This window comes from Apiospora marii, assembly GCF_038362585.1.
Source record: "Apiospora marii strain CBS 49790 chromosome Unknown utg000009l_segment0_segment0, whole genome shotgun sequence".
Classification (NCBI taxonomy): domain Eukaryota; kingdom Fungi; phylum Ascomycota; class Sordariomycetes; order Amphisphaeriales; family Apiosporaceae; genus Apiospora; species Apiospora marii.
In genome coordinates this window covers 2,375,887-2,393,476 of record NW_027117381.1, presented here as the reverse complement: position 1 = coordinate 2,393,476, position 17,590 = coordinate 2,375,887, and the positions used below count along the sequence as shown (strand labels likewise).

At 51.5% G+C, this 17,590-nt stretch overlaps 5 protein-coding genes across 5 annotated transcripts; all 5 read right to left on the bottom strand.

The window, feature by feature from the left end:
- Window positions 1-109: 109 nt before the first annotated feature.
- Window positions 110-798, bottom strand: PG985_012296 (NAC domain-containing protein; the record flags this gene model as incomplete). The annotated part of the gene is made up of 3 exons (XM_066832063.1): window positions 110-339; window positions 461-634; window positions 738-798. 3 exons carry the CDS (start codon window positions 796-798, stop codon window positions 110-112), a joined length of 465 nt encoding a protein of 154 aa, XP_066680113.1.
- A 620-nt stretch (window positions 799-1,418) lies between these two features.
- PG985_012295 (uncharacterized protein) lies at window positions 1,419-5,435 on the bottom strand (the record flags this gene model as incomplete). The annotated part of the gene is made up of 1 exon (XM_066832062.1): window positions 1,419-5,435. The coding sequence occupies one exon, from the start codon at window positions 5,433-5,435 to the stop codon at window positions 1,419-1,421; it is 4,017 nt and encodes a 1,338-aa protein (XP_066680112.1).
- Window positions 5,436-6,678: 1,243 nt separating this feature from the next.
- On the bottom strand, window positions 6,679-8,644 carry PG985_012294 (glycolate oxidase; the record flags this gene model as incomplete). Its single annotated transcript, XM_066832061.1, has 5 exons — window positions 6,679-7,052; window positions 7,123-7,521; window positions 7,573-7,791; window positions 7,882-8,284; window positions 8,345-8,644. The coding sequence occupies 5 exons, from the start codon at window positions 8,642-8,644 to the stop codon at window positions 6,679-6,681; spliced, it is 1,695 nt and encodes a 564-aa protein (XP_066680111.1).
- A 4,809-nt stretch (window positions 8,645-13,453) lies between these two features.
- PG985_012293 (40S ribosomal protein eS4) lies at window positions 13,454-14,551 on the bottom strand (the record flags this gene model as incomplete). The annotated part of the gene is made up of 3 exons (XM_066832060.1): window positions 13,454-13,805; window positions 13,957-14,379; window positions 14,538-14,551. The coding sequence occupies 3 exons, from the start codon at window positions 14,549-14,551 to the stop codon at window positions 13,454-13,456; spliced, it is 789 nt and encodes a 262-aa protein (XP_066680110.1).
- A 1,003-nt stretch (window positions 14,552-15,554) lies between these two features.
- Window positions 15,555-17,186, bottom strand: PG985_012292 (MYB DNA-binding domain-containing protein; the record flags this gene model as incomplete). Its single annotated transcript, XM_066832059.1, has 1 exon — window positions 15,555-17,186. The coding sequence occupies one exon, from the start codon at window positions 17,184-17,186 to the stop codon at window positions 15,555-15,557; it is 1,632 nt and encodes a 543-aa protein (XP_066680109.1).
- Between the last annotated feature and the right edge of the window lie 404 nt (window positions 17,187-17,590).

Genomic DNA, 17,590 nt, shown 5'->3' with positions numbered 1-17,590 from the left:
TGCGTAGACCAATACCTTTCCGTTTGTCAATGCTCTCCGTCCAGAGACCGGATCAAGTGGGAATGCGTATCCGCGTGGGGGATCTCGGAACAGATAGTTGGGGTCATATTTATTCGACCTTGCTCTCGAAGTTCTCGCCAGCGACCAGGTCGGGGATGTCGTCGTCATCGGCCTCCTTCTCGCCCTTGGACATGCTCTGGTAGCTCTCAGCCAACTTACGGAGAGAGGCTAAGGAGTCAGGTCCAAGCTGGTTGAGGATGCCGGGGACAAGCTCGGTGAGCTCCTTGTCCTCACCGTTGCCGTAGATGGCGAAGGTGTTGGCAGGAACGGCGGCGTGAACTGTGGCACGGCGGGGTTAGTCCATGTTTTCCCAACAACATTGGCAGGAACACATTGTTCTCCTTCACAGAATATGCGTAGGTGTGTGTGTGTGTGTGGGCGTGTGGGCGAGTTTACATACCCTTGGGGGCAGAGAAGTGGATGACGTTGCCGTCGGCCTTGAACATGTTGACCTCCTCAATGGCCTGGATCGGCTGCACGTTCAGCTTCTTGAGAGTAGCCTGGAGCTTCTTGTCATCGTTGGCGCTGCGGGCGACGTTGCGCTTCTGCTTGTGTCTCGGGGTGCCCTTGCCACCTGTAGTAAATTCCAGCGGTTAATTCATGCCCGCCTGCCTTGGCTCTGCTTTCCTCGCAATGCGATTTCGGGTCGGCATGGCGATGACAATATTTAAACATACCAGTTCGCGAAGGCGCAGCACCGCCGAACTTCTTCTTGAGAATCTCCTGCACGTCCGCCATCTTGATTTAAATGAGCTGTGGTCGAAAAAGAGGAATTGCGCGGGGTTCCAGCGAGGCTTTGGGAAGCGAGGAAAATATGTTAGCTGGGGTTTCTGTAGTTTGATTGGAAATTGGACGCCCCCAAGGAAAACAGAAAGACTCAGGTTCCAGGCCAGCCAGCCAGGCAAATCGAGCAGCACTTACCCCAGAGATATTATTATATGCCGTAAAATCGTATTCTTCGTCGGGAATAGCTCTCAGTCAATCAATCAGTCAATCGGGGCGGGTGAGGCTCGAAACTCTTCGACTCTCCAGAGCTTCCAAAATGTGCGTGCTCGCCCTGTGGATCAACCCTCTTCCCGCTTCTGCTACAGCGATATGCCCCACTTCCTGCATAATTCGACATTACCACTGGCCCATGCTGATTCAGCTTTACTCTATGCAATCTTTCACTGTGGAGCCCCACCACCCCTCATCTTTATCTCGTATCTACATCTACACCTTAGGGAAGACAGTAATAGTGGTCTCAAGATTCCAGATTAACCTATGAAGCTGGTCGCTGACTACTCGCTTTTCTATTTATACTGCATATGGCGGCAATAGTTGACTCCTCGTGAAATCAGGCTTGCGATGCAGAAATATCATAGGCCCAACCGGTCCAAGGCCCGAAGGCCGCCGTCATCTTCCTCCATCTCCACTTCCACTTCAAGGTCATCAACCTCTTCGGGGTCGTCGCTGGGGGTGGCGGGGGTGTTGACGACTTCATCACTGGACGAAGTCAACCGGTCCGGTGTCTCTGCTTTTGTGCCTTCAGATGCCTCGTCCTCATCGCTGGTGTAATTCCCATCACTCGTCTCAAAGGCTCCGACAAATAACTCTTGCCCACGGTGTATGACTTTGCCGTTATCGAGTTCGACGATAGGCGGTCCACCAGCCTTGAATGCGTCGGCTTTGACTATCTCGGGCACCTCTATCTTGTCCACTTCTAAGGCATTGACATCGTTGCCCGTAGCGATCTTGCCCAGTTCGTAGTAAAAGAGCCACGGGAAACTGAGCAACGGCATTTGTTCAGGTATCTTACGCCGCTTGGGGATCTTTTGTCCGGCAACCAGATTCACCTGCTCACACTGCTGCAGAGCGACTTGTACCTCTTCCCAAGTGACCTGATAAGCTGCCGCTATAAACGGGTATAAGAGCTGTGTTCCATCATCTTGGTCTTTTGCGCCCACTTCTTCACGGCATGCCGTCACAAATCGGTCGCGCAAGCCAAGCATGACAGTGCCCATATCCTCCTGCGACTTGTATTCTGTGCCTATGCGGGGTTTGGTCATGACGAATGTGGTCCAGATTTCAAACTCCGTTGTGATCTCTCTCTGGTTCATGACCCTTCGCATGGCAATATCGTACTGCGACTTGATACGTCGGGCTTTGGCAAGCAGGTCGTCGCTCAGTTTGTAGCGGCGTAAGATACGCTGGTCGAAGGCACTATCGTACTTGGGTGTGAAATCAACAGCCGCGATGAGATCGTAGAGCTTTCCCAGGATCTTGTTGGACCTGTATGATTTTCTATCTGGCTTGCCCATGAAGTGTGGCCAGAATTTCGGTCGTAACTTCGCGTTCAGATGCGCTTTTCGACCGGTCTTGACATAATCGACTGCATTCGAGTGTAACTTGGCCAGTTCGATGCAAACGTCGGATTTCGGACCATCAGGAAGCCTGTCCGCCAGGGCAACATGCGCATGTGCAATAGCTCCGAGCGAGTCGTTCTTGATATACTCGACAAAAAATCGAATAATGTCGTCAATTCTGACGTCGCGATCGAGTTCCTCAGGCTTGACCACGTCATGATTAAGAGGCGGGTGGTTCCATTCACTGGGTATCAGCCGCGGATCCCAAAATACGAAATAGTCATCTCCGTCTAGATCGCCACCAGAACACATTGATGGCAAGTCTCGATCGCCTTGGCCTGGGAACACGACAACATCGCGAAGATGCCGAAGCTTGGGGGCATCCACGGCCTCAACGACTCGTAGGTCGCCTGGGTGCAGGGATGGGTTACGGCCAACGACACATAAGCCTGTAATGATGCGGTAGTTATCGGGCTCATCAACTTGGGGAACTTGCAAGAAGATCTGCGGGAGCGTCTCTTTGTTCTTGGTCTTATCAACTTCTTCGGCATCTCTGTGGCCACGCAGAGATTTGGTCTCGTCAACGCAACCAAAAACGAATGCTCCTTGCTCGACAACTATGCGAGCTTTCTCACGCAAGAGCTTCATGGACCAGGCTCTCCACAGCTGCAAGACGGTAATGGCAAAGGGCTCATTTACTGTCATAAAGCCATCGCGGATCATTTGCCCTAGAGTGGTGGTGATGCCGTTCTCGTCTATGAAGCGACCGAGCAACCGCAGGGCCGTATCCTGGTCATCCATGGCAAGTCTATAGTCGGTTAATTGATGCTTAGTCAGGTCCAGGAATACTTCGTCAGGAACACCGAGACAACTCAGAATTGCAATTGTCTGGCGATTCAGAGTGGCTACCGAGAATTGCGACGGTCGGATGATCTCGATGTTTCTGGCCACAGACGTAAACTTGTTCTGTGAAGGACGGATCTGGACCTCATTCCACTTGGCGTCATCCCATGTAACGAGAATGCCTTTGTTCCCTCCCATGCGGAACTGGAAAGCTGCCGGTGTACCATGCTTCTTCAGCATTTTGAGCTGCCCAGCAATATCCTTGGCTAGATATGTGCCTATCTTACCCACACCGTCGGTAAAACACCACTCGTTGTGCTCAATATCAGGAATGTGGGTATGGTCAACGGTTATGCCCTTCGGGCTTCGTGTTGTGGAGAAGCATTGCCCAAGGCGAGAGGCATATTTGGCGACGACCTTGATGTGATCGAAGTTGCCCATCCAGTTCCGAATATCATCACAGCTTTGAGCCCCGGTGGGAGAGAAGAAGTAAGCACCATGCTCTCTGAACTGTGAATTTCCGAAAGCCAAGAAGTAGTAGTGTCGGTCGCCAATGCGAATGCCGTTTCGCAAGGTATTGAAAACCCGGTTGAAGAGATGATGGTTCTTCTCGCTGTCCTGGTCTGAAGAAAGACGGCCTTCAGTCTGTTCGTCTGTGAACTGGACTCGCAGAAAGAGATCGGTATTGCCCTCATACTGCCGAAGGACCCTGTTTGTGACCTCCAGAGTTGGAGATCCGAGGTACATTGTTGATGGCGTGACGACGACTTTTCTGATCCAAGCACAATGCTCATAACTGAAACCAGGTGTGTAAGTTAGAGCACTACCGTTTCTTAAGACGGTCATGGGGTCATAGACACGCTTGTGGCCGTCTGTGACATATTCCAGAAGATTCCTGGCCTTATTGAAACGTCTCCTGTTGATGTATCTCCAAGTGTTCACGTAGTGTGAAAGCTCGCTTGACCCGGTCACGGCCTCGGGGTCCAGTTCAGCACCAGGGGCTGGGATCAGCTTCGCAAGCTCCGTGAGGAACTCGAGGGTGATGCTCTGCTCAGTGAAAACCCCCTGGGATATAGCAGCTTCCAATTGATAGCGGATCTCGAAGGGGAGATGAATACTCTCGGCATTATGCAAAAGCTCAAGACCAGAGGCTGTACCAGATGTCGGGGCATCAATCATATCCCATAGGTTTGAAGGGACACCGGGTCGTGTCTTGAAGTCTTTCTCGCTTACTTCAGTGAATTGGATGTTGAAGTCAGAAAGAGCAGACTTCATTTTCTGCCACATAGCCTTACTGCCGGCATCCATGGTCAGTCGATAAGTGGTCCAGCGGCCGACATCAATGAATTGATTCGGTCGTTTCAACGACGTGACCTCATCTCTTGAGTTGGACTCGTACCCGATGGTACCTATTCTTTGCCAAGCTTCATGGTTTCCCCATCGTGTCTGGGTTTCGTCGACCTGACTTCGCGTGACGATATGTGGGTTGTACTTGTGGAAGGCTGGCGGGCTCTCTAGAGGTATGATCAGATCCTCGGTGCCGTTATCCTTGACAATGCAGTATATCTTCGCAAGATGGCTAAATTGGATCACTGCTTTATACTTGTGCTGTCGCGAGTCGGGTGAGCCGTCTAGGTCTTCGTTGGAGCTGGTGCTGTGTGGGCTCGGGACTGAACAGGGGAACGCGATCTCCAGCTTCTTGAACTTGAATTCCGCAGACAGAGAAAACACCAAGGGTACATCCGCAGGATACCGGATAGATCGCATGACATCCATGGTAGTCTCCTGTGAAAAGAAGCCGAATTCGAGCCCGACAAGACGGATACTCATCTTCGCGGGAAATTCTAGCCCAGTCACTGGGCTTTTGATCATTTCGGGTCGCCGAGGATCAAGGCATCTGATTGGTACCTCAACCGGAGGTGAGAAATCGATAATGATGGTTCCACTCTGCCAGAAGGGATTTTGAGGTGGTGGTGAGAACCGAACTATCGCAACCTTCTTGTTTGCATCACGCTTGTCTGGGAGGACTTCAATGAAGGCGACGTCACCCAATGGCTGGAACACCTGCCGCAGAATTTGCGGGTTCACGTTAAATGGGAGATTCTGCAGCCGCATAGCCAGCTCGGATCGTTCTCTCCAAGATGTTTGGTGCTGGGCATGGTTTTCGAGTCGCCCGGACTGATTCATTGTTCGCCTCCAAGGGCGGCTTGGCGTATGGCTGCTATTGTCCATGTTGGTACGCTCGATGTTCATGGTAAGTTATGTTGTTAATGAAGGTAAATTGTGGTCAAATGAATGTCTGAAAAGTTGGGAGGTAAGGTGTTATCATGGCTTTCAGTTCGCTCGGTATGCCCATCCTAGTGAAAGCCACCAGATGAGCTTTCGATTCCTAGGAGATGCCTCTTTCCACCACTTCGTTAAAGAGTGGTGCAGGTGAATTGAGACTGATCGGTTGGGGGATTTTTTTTGTTTTGCCTCTTCTTTGGTCGAGAAGGAAGGAGCGTTCAGGAAGCTGAGGGTAAGGTACCCAAGTAGGAATGGGGAAATAAAGAGGGAAGGGAATGTGCATAAATGAGAACCAGCTAGGTGCTGTGCTTTACGAATTGGGTGAACACAATCAATGTATTGTTTGGTTCAACTTTTGGTTCTGATTCTCGTCGAGAATTGTTAACTGGAGAAAGTGACTGGACTCAGTAGGGCATTGATGACTCGTCCACTATTTCTCAGAGAATTATACAGTGCTTCCCCCATCGTTGTAACCAAAGGAGACATTGTCATCGGTAAGATCGCCGAGGTGTGAGAGACTCATCGGAGAGGGACGAGACGCCAGTGTTTGTTCATTAGGGCCTTTTTATCCACCTTGTTGTTTCGGGTGTCTGCAGCTTCGTAATGTAAGTGAATGTTTGCTTGAAAGGCATATCCTAAATTCAACCCATGATGCAACTGTATTCAATATTGGCGGTCAGCAAAGACCTGAAAACCCATTGGTGTATTTACTATCTAGGTGGGCTTTGATATTGGTAATTGCATGTAGTTACGCATAGAGATGTAGAGAGCCATGTCCGATTTTGCCTATCATCTTTTCAACCGGGCTGTGAAATCACTAAGAACATATTGACCATTGGATACAGACGTATAGCAGCTTGGGTATACACTGACTGTCAAAGGATATTCAGCGTCTTCATAACATATTATAATAATTATGCTCAATATTGGAAGGAGTTTAAGGGCGCCCGAACTTGAGTCAGCAGCCACCGTGGAAAAGCTTATCTTGCATGTGCTTGTACACGTGCTGTATCAATGCTTCTTTTGGAAACCGCTTAGTATGTATATCCGAGGGTGTGAGCTGTTGATATGGGATGTTTATATTGGGAAAGTGTGCCTGGTAAGTCCCAGGCCGGCCGGCAGACAGCTTCAGTGGCCTACGACCCTAGGGCAGATCCATGATCTTGCCCGGATTCATAATCCATAGCGGATCAAGTGCCTGCTTTATCTGTCTCATGACAGCAAGCGTCTCCGGACCGACCTCCAGGAGCAGCGAATCCTTCTTACCCCAGCCGACGGAGTGCTCGCCAGTGCATGTCCCTTCCATGTCAATGGCTCGCTTGACCATGTTCTTGACACATATCTCGACCTTTTCCCGCTCTTCCTTGTCCTGTCTGTTATAGATGATGCTTTCGTGGAAGTTGCCGTCGCCTATGTGCCCAAGGATACTGGCAAAAAGACCAAGCTCGTCCATCTCTTTCTTGCTGATCTCAATGATGTCAGCCAGTCTACTGAAGGGCACTGCAACGTCGGTGCTCCCTATGATGGCAATTAATACATGATCATCGGAATGGGATTGGTAGGCATGACCAGAGACTACAAGACTTACAGACTTCCTCGCCCTCTTTCCTGAGAGATAGCATGGACCATAACGACTCCTTACGGGCGGACCAGAGCAGCTTCTGCTCACGCTGATCTTTTGCGAACTCAAAGTTTCCACCCTTGTGGCACTTCGTGATGTTTTGAACTAGACCAATATGCTCCTTGACACTGGCCTTGGTTCCCGAAAACTTGAAGAATAGGGTCGGCACCTCTTTCCAGACCCGTGGTGCAGTTGCGCCGCCCAAGTTGACCACCTTCATCTGAACTTCATCCATGATCTCCATGGCCGCCACTGGGACTCCAGTTTGCATGACCTGGGCTGCAGCAGCTGCAGCGTCGCGGATAGTAGGGAACGTCACTACAGCCACAGAAAGAGCCTCGGGAACAACGGCAAGCTTCAGCGTTGCTGTAGCTTAGTTAGTACTGTGTTCGGAAGCATCCCCTTTTACAAACTGACCTTCTGTCACAAGACCGAGCGTGCCCTCAGATCCCACGAACATTCCGTTGAGATTGTAGCCAGCCGAAGATTTTCTCGGCCTTCGGCGTGTCTTGATGACTGTACCATCCGCAAGCACCACTGTAAGATTGATCACCCAGTCTTTCATGGTTCCGTATTTGACTGCGTTTGTTCCTGAACAGTTTGTCCCGATCATGCCACCAATCTTAGCACTTGGGCCTACAACAAGGCAAGTCAGATTAATCATCCCATATCAGATTGCGAGTTTGTGCATGTGATCCTCTGAATTCTATGACCGAGGCGACATACCTGGATCAATGGGGAAAAAGAGTCCACTCTCCAATCTGGCCAGTTGATCATTCAAATCTTGCCATCCGATGCTAGGTTGAACGACAATATCCATGTCGTTCTTGTTGAACTGGATTATCTGGTCCATATAGGCGAAATCGACACTGATGCCGCCATATGGTGCCGAGAAGTTGCCTTCCAGACTCGAGCCTCCTGAATATGGAATGATTGGGACATGGTACTTATGACAGATCTTGGCGATGGTCGACACCTGCTGAGTAGACCTGGGGTAAGCTACAGCCACAGGAAGCCCGTCGGGGTTCGTTGTCGACCACTCAGAGTAGCCATGGGCGTGCAAGTCGTCCGGGTCAGTGGAGATGATGTCTTCCTCTCCGCCAATCTCGTAGCGGATTTCTCTCAGTGCCTGCAACGTGTGTGAGCAATCTGACCCTACTAAGGTCTAATAAGGAGCCAAGCTACATACCACTTCCATCTCTTCCATTGAAGCATACTCCGGTGAAGGAATCTTGGTATCAAAGAGCACAACTGGGCGGGGCTTTGGGGCCTCGAATCCAGCGGCAGCCAAAGTAAAACCAAGGAGGCCAGCAGTAGCCGACAGGGCAACGACAGAACGGCCGGACCAGGCTGGATGACCCTGCTGAGAGCCGGGAACGGAGTGAAAACGGCCATTAACACCGCCGTTTGCCGTTCTTCTCGATGCTGAGGAGCAAAAGGAGCGACGCCAAGCGCCCATGAAGGGCCTGACAAAGTATTTGGCCGACATGCAGAGGACCGTTCAAGTTGTCGTAAAGGCCGTAAAGGCCGCAAAGGTCGTATATAGGTAGCCACTCACGGCCAATGGACGACTGCGGCAAGGAGTGTAACGGTGTGAGCCGGCTATACTGTCATTCTAGACCCCGTTTTGCCTTCTCGGTTGCTTAGAAGGGAGGCCACTCGTTGAGACCCTATCCCGACTTCTTCTTTGCCACGCAGGTACTCAAACAAGGGAACAGCCGGCAACGGAACTTAGTAATGGTGTAAGTGACCTTGGCACAGAAGGCTGCAGCGGAAGTAGAGCACGTGGCACGCTTACAAATATATATCAACCCCGTCTGAGATAGACTAGAAGTGACCGAAGCTGCAGGAATTGTTCGTATAAGGGACATATAAGTTGAAAATATATAGGTATGTATGCAACAGGTTCGAAGTGTGACACAATCTATAAAAAAGGGAAAGAAGACAGCGAGCACACGACCTTAGCCGCCACCCACGATGGAGACAAATAACGCCCCAAGGACAAGACGCACACGACGCTCATGTAACAAAAATGACAAGACAGGGGCGCTTGGCCTCTGATGGGCTCGACTTTCCGAATCGGTGACCAATGCAGAATTAGGAGCACTTGAGTGGATTCCTTGTAAGCTAGGAGGATCTAAGCCGAGGGAGAACCAATCAGTGGTCGGTCACCTGGGGAGATATACTTTGGAAGGCCCCCAATGACGGTTGCAAAGGGGAAGGTGTCTTGCTGGGGGCATAGGTCTTGGGCCAAGGATATATACATAGAAACTTGGTAGCTTTACCCCCGAGGGAGACAGGGTTCACGAGAGTAGGTAGAGAACGAGGTCAAGAGATGGCCTTGCCAGAGCTGCCCAGGCTGCCCGCCGGGCAACACACACGTGGCGACATGTAAGACCCGACATATCGGTGAAGAAGCCCTGCCAAGCAACAGGCAGGGGAATTTTTCCGATCTTAGAAGAATAGATGTTTGCTGGCGGGACGTGATCATCGGGCCATGTGTAAACACGACGAAGGGTGACGATGGAGTGAAGCGCGGAACCACCAGCAATCTGTGCCGGGGGGTAAAGGCCTTGTACCTTGGATCAACAAGTCTCGGCCCGCGTTGGATTATGCACCACCTCCCTTAGGCTTACCTACGACTCCAAGCACTTGAGTCAAGTCGTGTCCCTACGAGCCACCACATCCCTCATAGGTACTGGCAGTATTGGCTATGGTGACGGCCTCTGGGACGCCAACTGTCCACTGGAACATCCTAGAGCAGCAATGCTATAGATGTAATGGCTCATGAAGGATATTCTGCTGGCATGTAGGTTCATCCTAGTCTTCGGGGAATGATGTGGTACAAAGTGACAGACAGCTCCGGGGGAAAAAATCGAAACATCGTTGAGAAGCCTTTTTTTCTAGCTGCCATCAATTAATTGATGTATCTCACTAGCTCCTTCCCCCAAGTCGGCCTGTCATGTCTTAGTGGGGAGGATGGAGAAATGGGGGATGCTGCAGAGAAGGAGGGGTGTGCTGAGTGAGGGGTAAGTAATCTCTGGCTAGGTGCAACGGCTTGCATACACGACCAATGTCAGCAAAGACCCGTCAATGACAGCTTGAGCCATAAAGCTTCGGGCTTGGCATCGTCGAAATACTGATAAACTCGCACCCAACTGCCAGCCTTCTGGTGCGGTATTGACGGCTGACCGGGAATCTGTTCATAGGCACCCATCAGAACCGTACACGACTGCAAAAAGGCCAGTATCCAGCAAACTCCATCGCTTGACGATGTTTGCTTCCTGCTCCCCTCCTCCAAAATGAGTGGCGTGCTCGTCTTTCAGAGTGTAGAGCCCACCAAGAACGAGATGTACGGCTTCGATGTTGGGTCCTCAGCCCTGGCAGCCTGGATACCACATACCAGACTACCGATATCTCCAAACATCCCGCATCTGATGGAATAGTTCGCTCTATGAGTGGGTATACCCACGCCGCCCCATGCCCCATACTCCACCCAATCCCTTGCTAGAGCGTTTGCTATAGGGTCAGATGAGCTCTGTGGGCTCTGAGAGTGATTGTACACATGCAGGTAAGTGACAGTCAGTGATGACCAGTATGATGACCACCTACTTACCTGCACCGCGACGAACACAGCAATACCACGATGGCTGGTTTCAAAAAGTATGTAGCTAGAATGTCAGCACGCAACATTCATCAACAGGGTCATGGACAAACCCCATTCATCTGCATGTCAGAGCAACACAGCGTTGCAAAAATCAACGGTAGGGAAAGGCTCGTGACATTCTCTAGTGCGAGTATATAACGTGAGAACGAAGACACCATCGACGGGTGAAGTTGGATGTTGCCGACGATACCTAATGTGGATCCCAGAACGGTCCATGGAAATGGGCAATGGAGGCAGGAGGGGTTGTTGGTCGTGGTATATTGTGGTGCTGACCTGGTTGCCTAGCCGATTCCGGCCGGGGCGAGGTTTGGGCCCCAATTTCCCCAGAATAACACGGTTACTGGCATCGGCGTTCAGCACCTGGCGTATGGCGTATGCAGTGCAACTCGAGAGGGAGTATTTACCAAGGCAACTCGCATAGGACGTGGTAGGTTTTAGGGCAGCAGATCTGAGCCGACATTCAAGAGGCAAGGATAAAAGGGAAACTAGGGTGTGTGTTGTCGATCCTACCTAGCTACATACTGGAGGCGGTCAACTGAGGATCGGGTAAGGTGCGGCGATGGAAGGCCAGATGGTTCCATTGCAAATATCATCTAACCTATGTTCTTCAGCACATCAGATAGCCCGCCGTTCTAGCATCACGAGAACTGCTGGCATTGCCCAAATCGGTAACCCGAAGTCATGTCTCAGAGTACTAGGGGATCTTCTATCAAATATTACACGCCCAATTTTGGTAGACGAATAGGTCATGAACGCAAGCCCGGCTTTTATCTTGGGGGTGTTAGGAATCATCCCGTCATGCTCACTGCATGCCCGATGCCATGATGGTGGACTTGGGCGCACAATTTACCGGTGAAGAAAGAGGCGGCACAGACACCCGAGTCTTGTTTGCTTGCTGCGGCACATCTCAGCCGTCCCAGGTACGGGGCGTTATGGTCCCTGACGGGTCCAAGATGATCGGTCGGTCATACAGCATGTGTATGTATGTAGGTGATAGCGCTGCTAGAAGGTCGCCTTGCATTTTGCCAGCCGAATCCGACGGTACTAGACCTCCTTCTCGAGGAAGAGCTGTGTAACGCAAGCCTGCCAAGCGTTGGAGACCGTGAGATATCGAGGCTTGAGAAGGAGAGTCTGCCGATGCCCACCCAGCCGGAGCCCTCAACCCAGGCAAGCCACACAACACGCACGGAGAGAGAGAGAGAGAAGGAGAGAGAATGTGTGTGCGTGATATGCTGTATACACGTATAGGCTAGCACACCACTATCACATTGATTACATCATCCGCTTCTCAATAGTAGTAATGCCAGACGCCCCTAACGTATGGAGTGTAGTGTTGTCGGTATATGTGTGGCAGCACAAGGACGTTTACCGAACGGCCACGATTGGGCCACTCGGTGTTGCCGGCCCAGCTTGTACCCCCACCAGGGCATTATACCGAAACTACGGGGTTTGAGGGGTGCATTGACTGATCGCCTGAGGCTGACAAGGTGGCACGATCATCTCGATCTTCTTGTAGCTGGCGTTTTTACACTTGTTTCAAGGAAGGTCCTCTGGTGAAATTGACCAGCCCTCCCCGAGGCTTACACACACACCTCCTCTCCCTTCTAAGGCACGGGAGGGTAAGCCAGTCAAGATGGCTAGCTTGGCTCCGGCCACCGACCGTATCGGAGCAACCAATCGCGGGACAACCTACAGACGGAGACGTCTCCCGCCGTGGACGAGGACGACGATGAATATGACGAAAATGACACCGGCCAGACTTGAACCTGCCTACCCATAGGATTGTACTACTCGGGCAAGTGGGCAGCCCGCCATAACAGCCATATGGGCTGCATGATAGCCGCCCCTCAAGCCAGTAGATGATCACGAGACGGACCCGGCATGTTCTTCTTTGCTGCCTGATGCGAAGTAGTTGCGAGGAGAGCGTGTATGAGGAAACATATAGGTACTTGACCGCCGCTTTTCTCGGCATGCAGATTGCTCCAGGCAAAACACACTCGCGACTTGGTTGCCTAGATTTAGCACATCGGACGTACTCGGTAGCATCCATTACCTGTCTTTTTCTATAATGCGGCTCTGACTTGACCTTCTGCACCCCGAGACTTATTAATAAGGCATGTTGTGTGACGAGCAAAATGCCCATAAGGTGCGCTACACTGGCCCTTCCCTCTGCTTCAAACTTTGCTACAGGAGAAGTGTTGGACAAACGGGCGGGCGCCAACCGCACATGAAGCTGCATATCGCAAAGCCAACACCGTCACAAATGATAAATAATACCTTTGGCGGTGAGGAGAGCGATGCCGTGTCATGTCGTACTACGACATTCATTTAGCAAATTGATCTGGACAATTTCGAACCTAGCACTGTTACGAGGCGCCCAGGCAAGGCGATTATGGACAAAGCCCCTACTGGTGTAGTATTCATGTCACCGAGGAACAAGAGCGAAACGAACTGTTCATAATTCAGATTCTTCTCCGGGGCTGAATTGGTCTTCAGGTATCAATTGAGTCTCATTGGACCATTCAATGAACAAACTACCTAGTAGAAAGCACAAACATTCATGCCGTAGACTCCAGCCCCATGCAAGTAAAAGTCAACCATTTTTCATGTCCCGTTTTCCGAATCCAGAATTCAGTGGCCGGCCAGAGTGTTGGCTCGGCGGCGGTCACGCTCCTCAGCAATGGAGAGCTTGACACCCTTGCCCTTGGGCAGGGAGATCCAGGGCTTCTCTGAACCGATAACGAAGACGTTGCTCTCACGGGTAGCGAAGGTGTTGTCAATGGCGTCCTTGACGTGGACGATGTTGAAACCACCATCGTGGCGCTCACGGTGGGTGACGACACCGACACGACCCATGTTGCGACCACCGGTGACCATGGCGATGGCACCAGTATCGAACTTGACGAAGTCGGTGATCTTGCCAGTCTCAAGGTTGATCTTGACAGTGTCGTTGACCTTGATGGAAGGGTCGGGGTAGCGGATGCTGTTGAATCACATTAGCAACAAGTTAGGGTGTGGGATACATACAGCCATCGTCTCAAAGCTCCTTATCGATCATATATTCCATATCCGCGCGAACGGGTGGTTCGACCAAAGCTTGATCCAACGACTGAATGATGGCTAACAGAACTTACGTTCGTGCATCGTGCGTAACCAAGAATGGGATGCCGCCCTTGCCGAGCTGAACGCGCTTGACCTTGCCGAGCTTGTACTCAGCCTCCTCCGCCTGGATGCGGTGGACAGTGAAGCGGCCCTTGGTGTCGTAGACGAGACGGAAGTGCTCGCCAGTCTTCTCGATGGAGATGACGTCCATGAAGCCGGCGGGGAAGGTCATGTCGGTGCGGACCTTGCCGTCAACCTTGATGAGACGCTGCATCATGATGGACTTGGTCTCGCGGTAGTTCAAGGCGTACTTGAGACGGTTGCGCAGGAAGATGATGAGGGGCAGGCATTCTCGCTGCTTGTGAGGACCGGCCGAGGGCTTAGGGGCGTAGACACCCGACAGCTTGTCGAGAAGCCAGTGCGAGGGGGCGCTCAAGCGCTTCTGGTGCTTCTTACTATTCAAGAAGGACGTATCAGCATCGGGAATATTTTTTTCGAGATCGTAGTGGGTTTGCGCGAAGGCCTTGGAGACTGCAAAAACAGAGCAGTCGCCATCGGCCGACCACACGAATCTGGGCTTTCAATGCTGGTGATTTGGGATTGAAGTACTTACGGTCCTCTACCCATCTTGACTGTTGTGGATTAGTTGATCGTTGATCGTTGGTCGTGAGAAGGGGTGTCTCTGGATCAGTGAAGCCGGCTTGATGGGAAAAGTTCGAGGGTCGAAAAGCAGTGCTTGACAAATTAATTTTGGAAGGTCAGTGAGCCCCACTCTGGCAAGGTCTGGCCAATAGCCTCTCGATCTAGGGTAGGGCACCACAGCATTCTCCTAAGTTTAACCGGAAAAATTGCGGGGCATCATTCCTCCGGTCTCTAGTCTCTTTCATTCCATCAATTGACGTACATCAGATGCGCGACCGATGTAGCGGGCCATCAAGTGGATTTATCTATTAAGATAGAGGGGCCCATGTGTTTTCTTATAGGGAGAGTCTACCTAGTATCTTCAGGTAAAACAAACACCAAGATATGGATGGTAACATCGATAGATCACCTCTTGAAGAGCTCCGACTCATGTGCACAGTCACTGTGGATGGTGTTTGACCACAAGTTGCTATATGCGATTCTTGGGTATGACACAACAGCAGTTGTCTCTAGATAAAGCTACTGGGAGAACGACGGTCTGCAATATAACGATATAACGGCGTTATAACGTGATGATGTTCTTTTGGGTACTATTCTCGAGATACTGATTCCCGTTGCCCCAAGGTGTCATCAGCACTTTCTCTTATAAGTCCAGATCTGTGCTCTGTCCTCGTGGAGCAATCTCTGCTGGCCCGGCTTCTTTCTCACCTGCTCTGAGAAGCTTTTGCGCCTTGCTCCCAATCTGAGAAGGTTTCCACCTTCCGCGGCCTGTAGGCTAGACCACCCGGGTGCTGAGCTGAGCGTGTTCATACCTGATATTCTTTTTCATAAATCAAAATTGTCCTTTCATCCAAAACACAACCGTTTAGTGTCTCCATACTTGCAAATCCCTGGGAAAGAGCACCGTTGTTGCATCCAGGACCGCGCCTCCTAGTGCTGGGCCAAGCGTGTCCATAGTTGTACCGTTATGGAACGGAGTACTGGTATGTCACCCAAGACCGCGCTTATCTTGAGATGACGGCATGCTCTCCTGCGTGGTGTCCTCTATAATCAATCGCGCAATGTCCATAGCTGTACCAGCCGAATCGTTCCAATACATGCCGGATATCGCTTGGGATGCATCTACACTGTCCTGATGCATGGAAGGGATCGGCCACTTTGGCATGTCCTCCTTCGAACTGCTGCGGTTCAATTGCGGCTCGAGCACCGATGACTTGGATCTGTTAAGAGAGTTCTCGATGTTCATCTCGATACATGGCTCGAGCAGACTGCCTCGCCCTGGCTCTTTGACTTGCATTGTCGTCTTCTCGGCGCTGGCAAATCTCTCCGGATATTTATTGCGCATCCTATCTCTCAGGTCGGTTGGTTGACGGGTCGAGAGATGGAATTGAGGGTCTCGCTGTATCTTGGTCCATTGCGGACCATACCGCTCGAAGCCTTGCAATATCTCCCGGTCATCCTGTTCCGAGAAAGGCCGACGACCACGCCGCTGAGACTTCTTGAACGGCCCCTTGATGCCGAGCTCGCGCAAATCCTCAAGCTTCTTGCGATGAGCCCGACTCTTGCGCTGCTTCGGTAAGATATCATCATCATTCTGGACTGTGTAAGCCATCTCGGTTTCAGCGTTCTCCTCGGGTTCATTTAATATGTTCTCTGACATAAGGCCTTTCTTGGGCTTGGGCTTTGTGGCAGGAAGCTGTGGCCTGTCTAAGTATGGCCTCTCCTTACGATTCGTCCCCGCTCTCAGTTCCTCCGGACAGCATGTTCTGAATCTATCCTTGAGGTCGCCGGCGCTTCGATCGTTAAAACTGTACTCGGTATCCTCTAGAATGTCCGTCCATCTTCCCACGCCATGTTTCGACACACCTAGCAGCAGGTGGTTGGTCTCCTCCTCAGACCATTTCCTTCGCGGTTTGGCCGCTCGCCTCTTGGGTTTACCATTCGTACTGGATCCGGGCTCCGAGTCAGGTGCCGGACTTGCGAGACCCCTCTCCTCCGGCACTGTGTTCTTCAGATCCGGCGGCTTCACAATGTGTGGTGCCTGCGGTGGCTCAGAGCGTGGGCGATCATCGAAGGAGCCGGAGGAGATCGGCGGGAATAAGGGCTGTGCCGTCTGAGGTGGCGGCTCAAGCAACCCAACAATGATCGGAGGAAACATGTGTGGTGGTGAGGCGGCCTTTTGCTTCTTCAGGGGCTGTGGCAGCTGTACGAAATCATCCTTGACCGGCCTCTTCTTCGTAGAAGGCTCTTCGGATGTCTCGGGCGTGCCGTCAAAGAACGGTCTGATATCTTGGGGTCGGGCCTCTTGCGAGGAGATATGGTGCGAGAGGTTTCGATCGACAGTAAATCCACCATCCTTCCTGGAGAAGACTGCATTCGGGAAGCCATCTTCGGTCACAGACAGCAAAGAAGGCAGAGACTGCGTTGCCGGCTGCCCGCCATTTCCATCCTTACCATCTGTTCTTTGGCCCGAATCAAGCTCGACGGGCGGGGGGTGTAGGCGACCGTAGGGCTTCGGCAAACTGAAGCCATTGATGGGAGGGAGCTCGGCTTGGTGAAGTCGCGGAGTAGCTTCTGATTCGTTAAGGAGGTGTATCAATCGGGGCTCGATAGTGGCCATCGCGGCATTTTCGGTTGACATCTGACGTAAAGCATGGAGAAGAAAGACATAGAATGAAGGGCATGTGTTTCAGCAAGAAGTAGGGAAGACTATGGAAAGTACGGGACAAAAGGTCTATGTGGTCATACAACTTCGCAGTACCTAGTCTGGCTGAGATGATCCAGGATCGTACTCAGGCAGTAGAGTGCCACAATCGGGCCAACTCGGTCGCCTAGTCAGTCCAACAGTCCCAGTGAGGGTTACCTTCATGGACACAAGAACGGCTGCCTCATGGGAGCATCAATGATACCAGTTCTGGCACCGGCAGTTCTTGAGAGTCCCAGCAATATGGACGAGGTTCCATGGAGACTGGCGAACAGCTGTTGACTGGAGCGGAGCTGGCGATGAAGGATTGGACCTCGGGG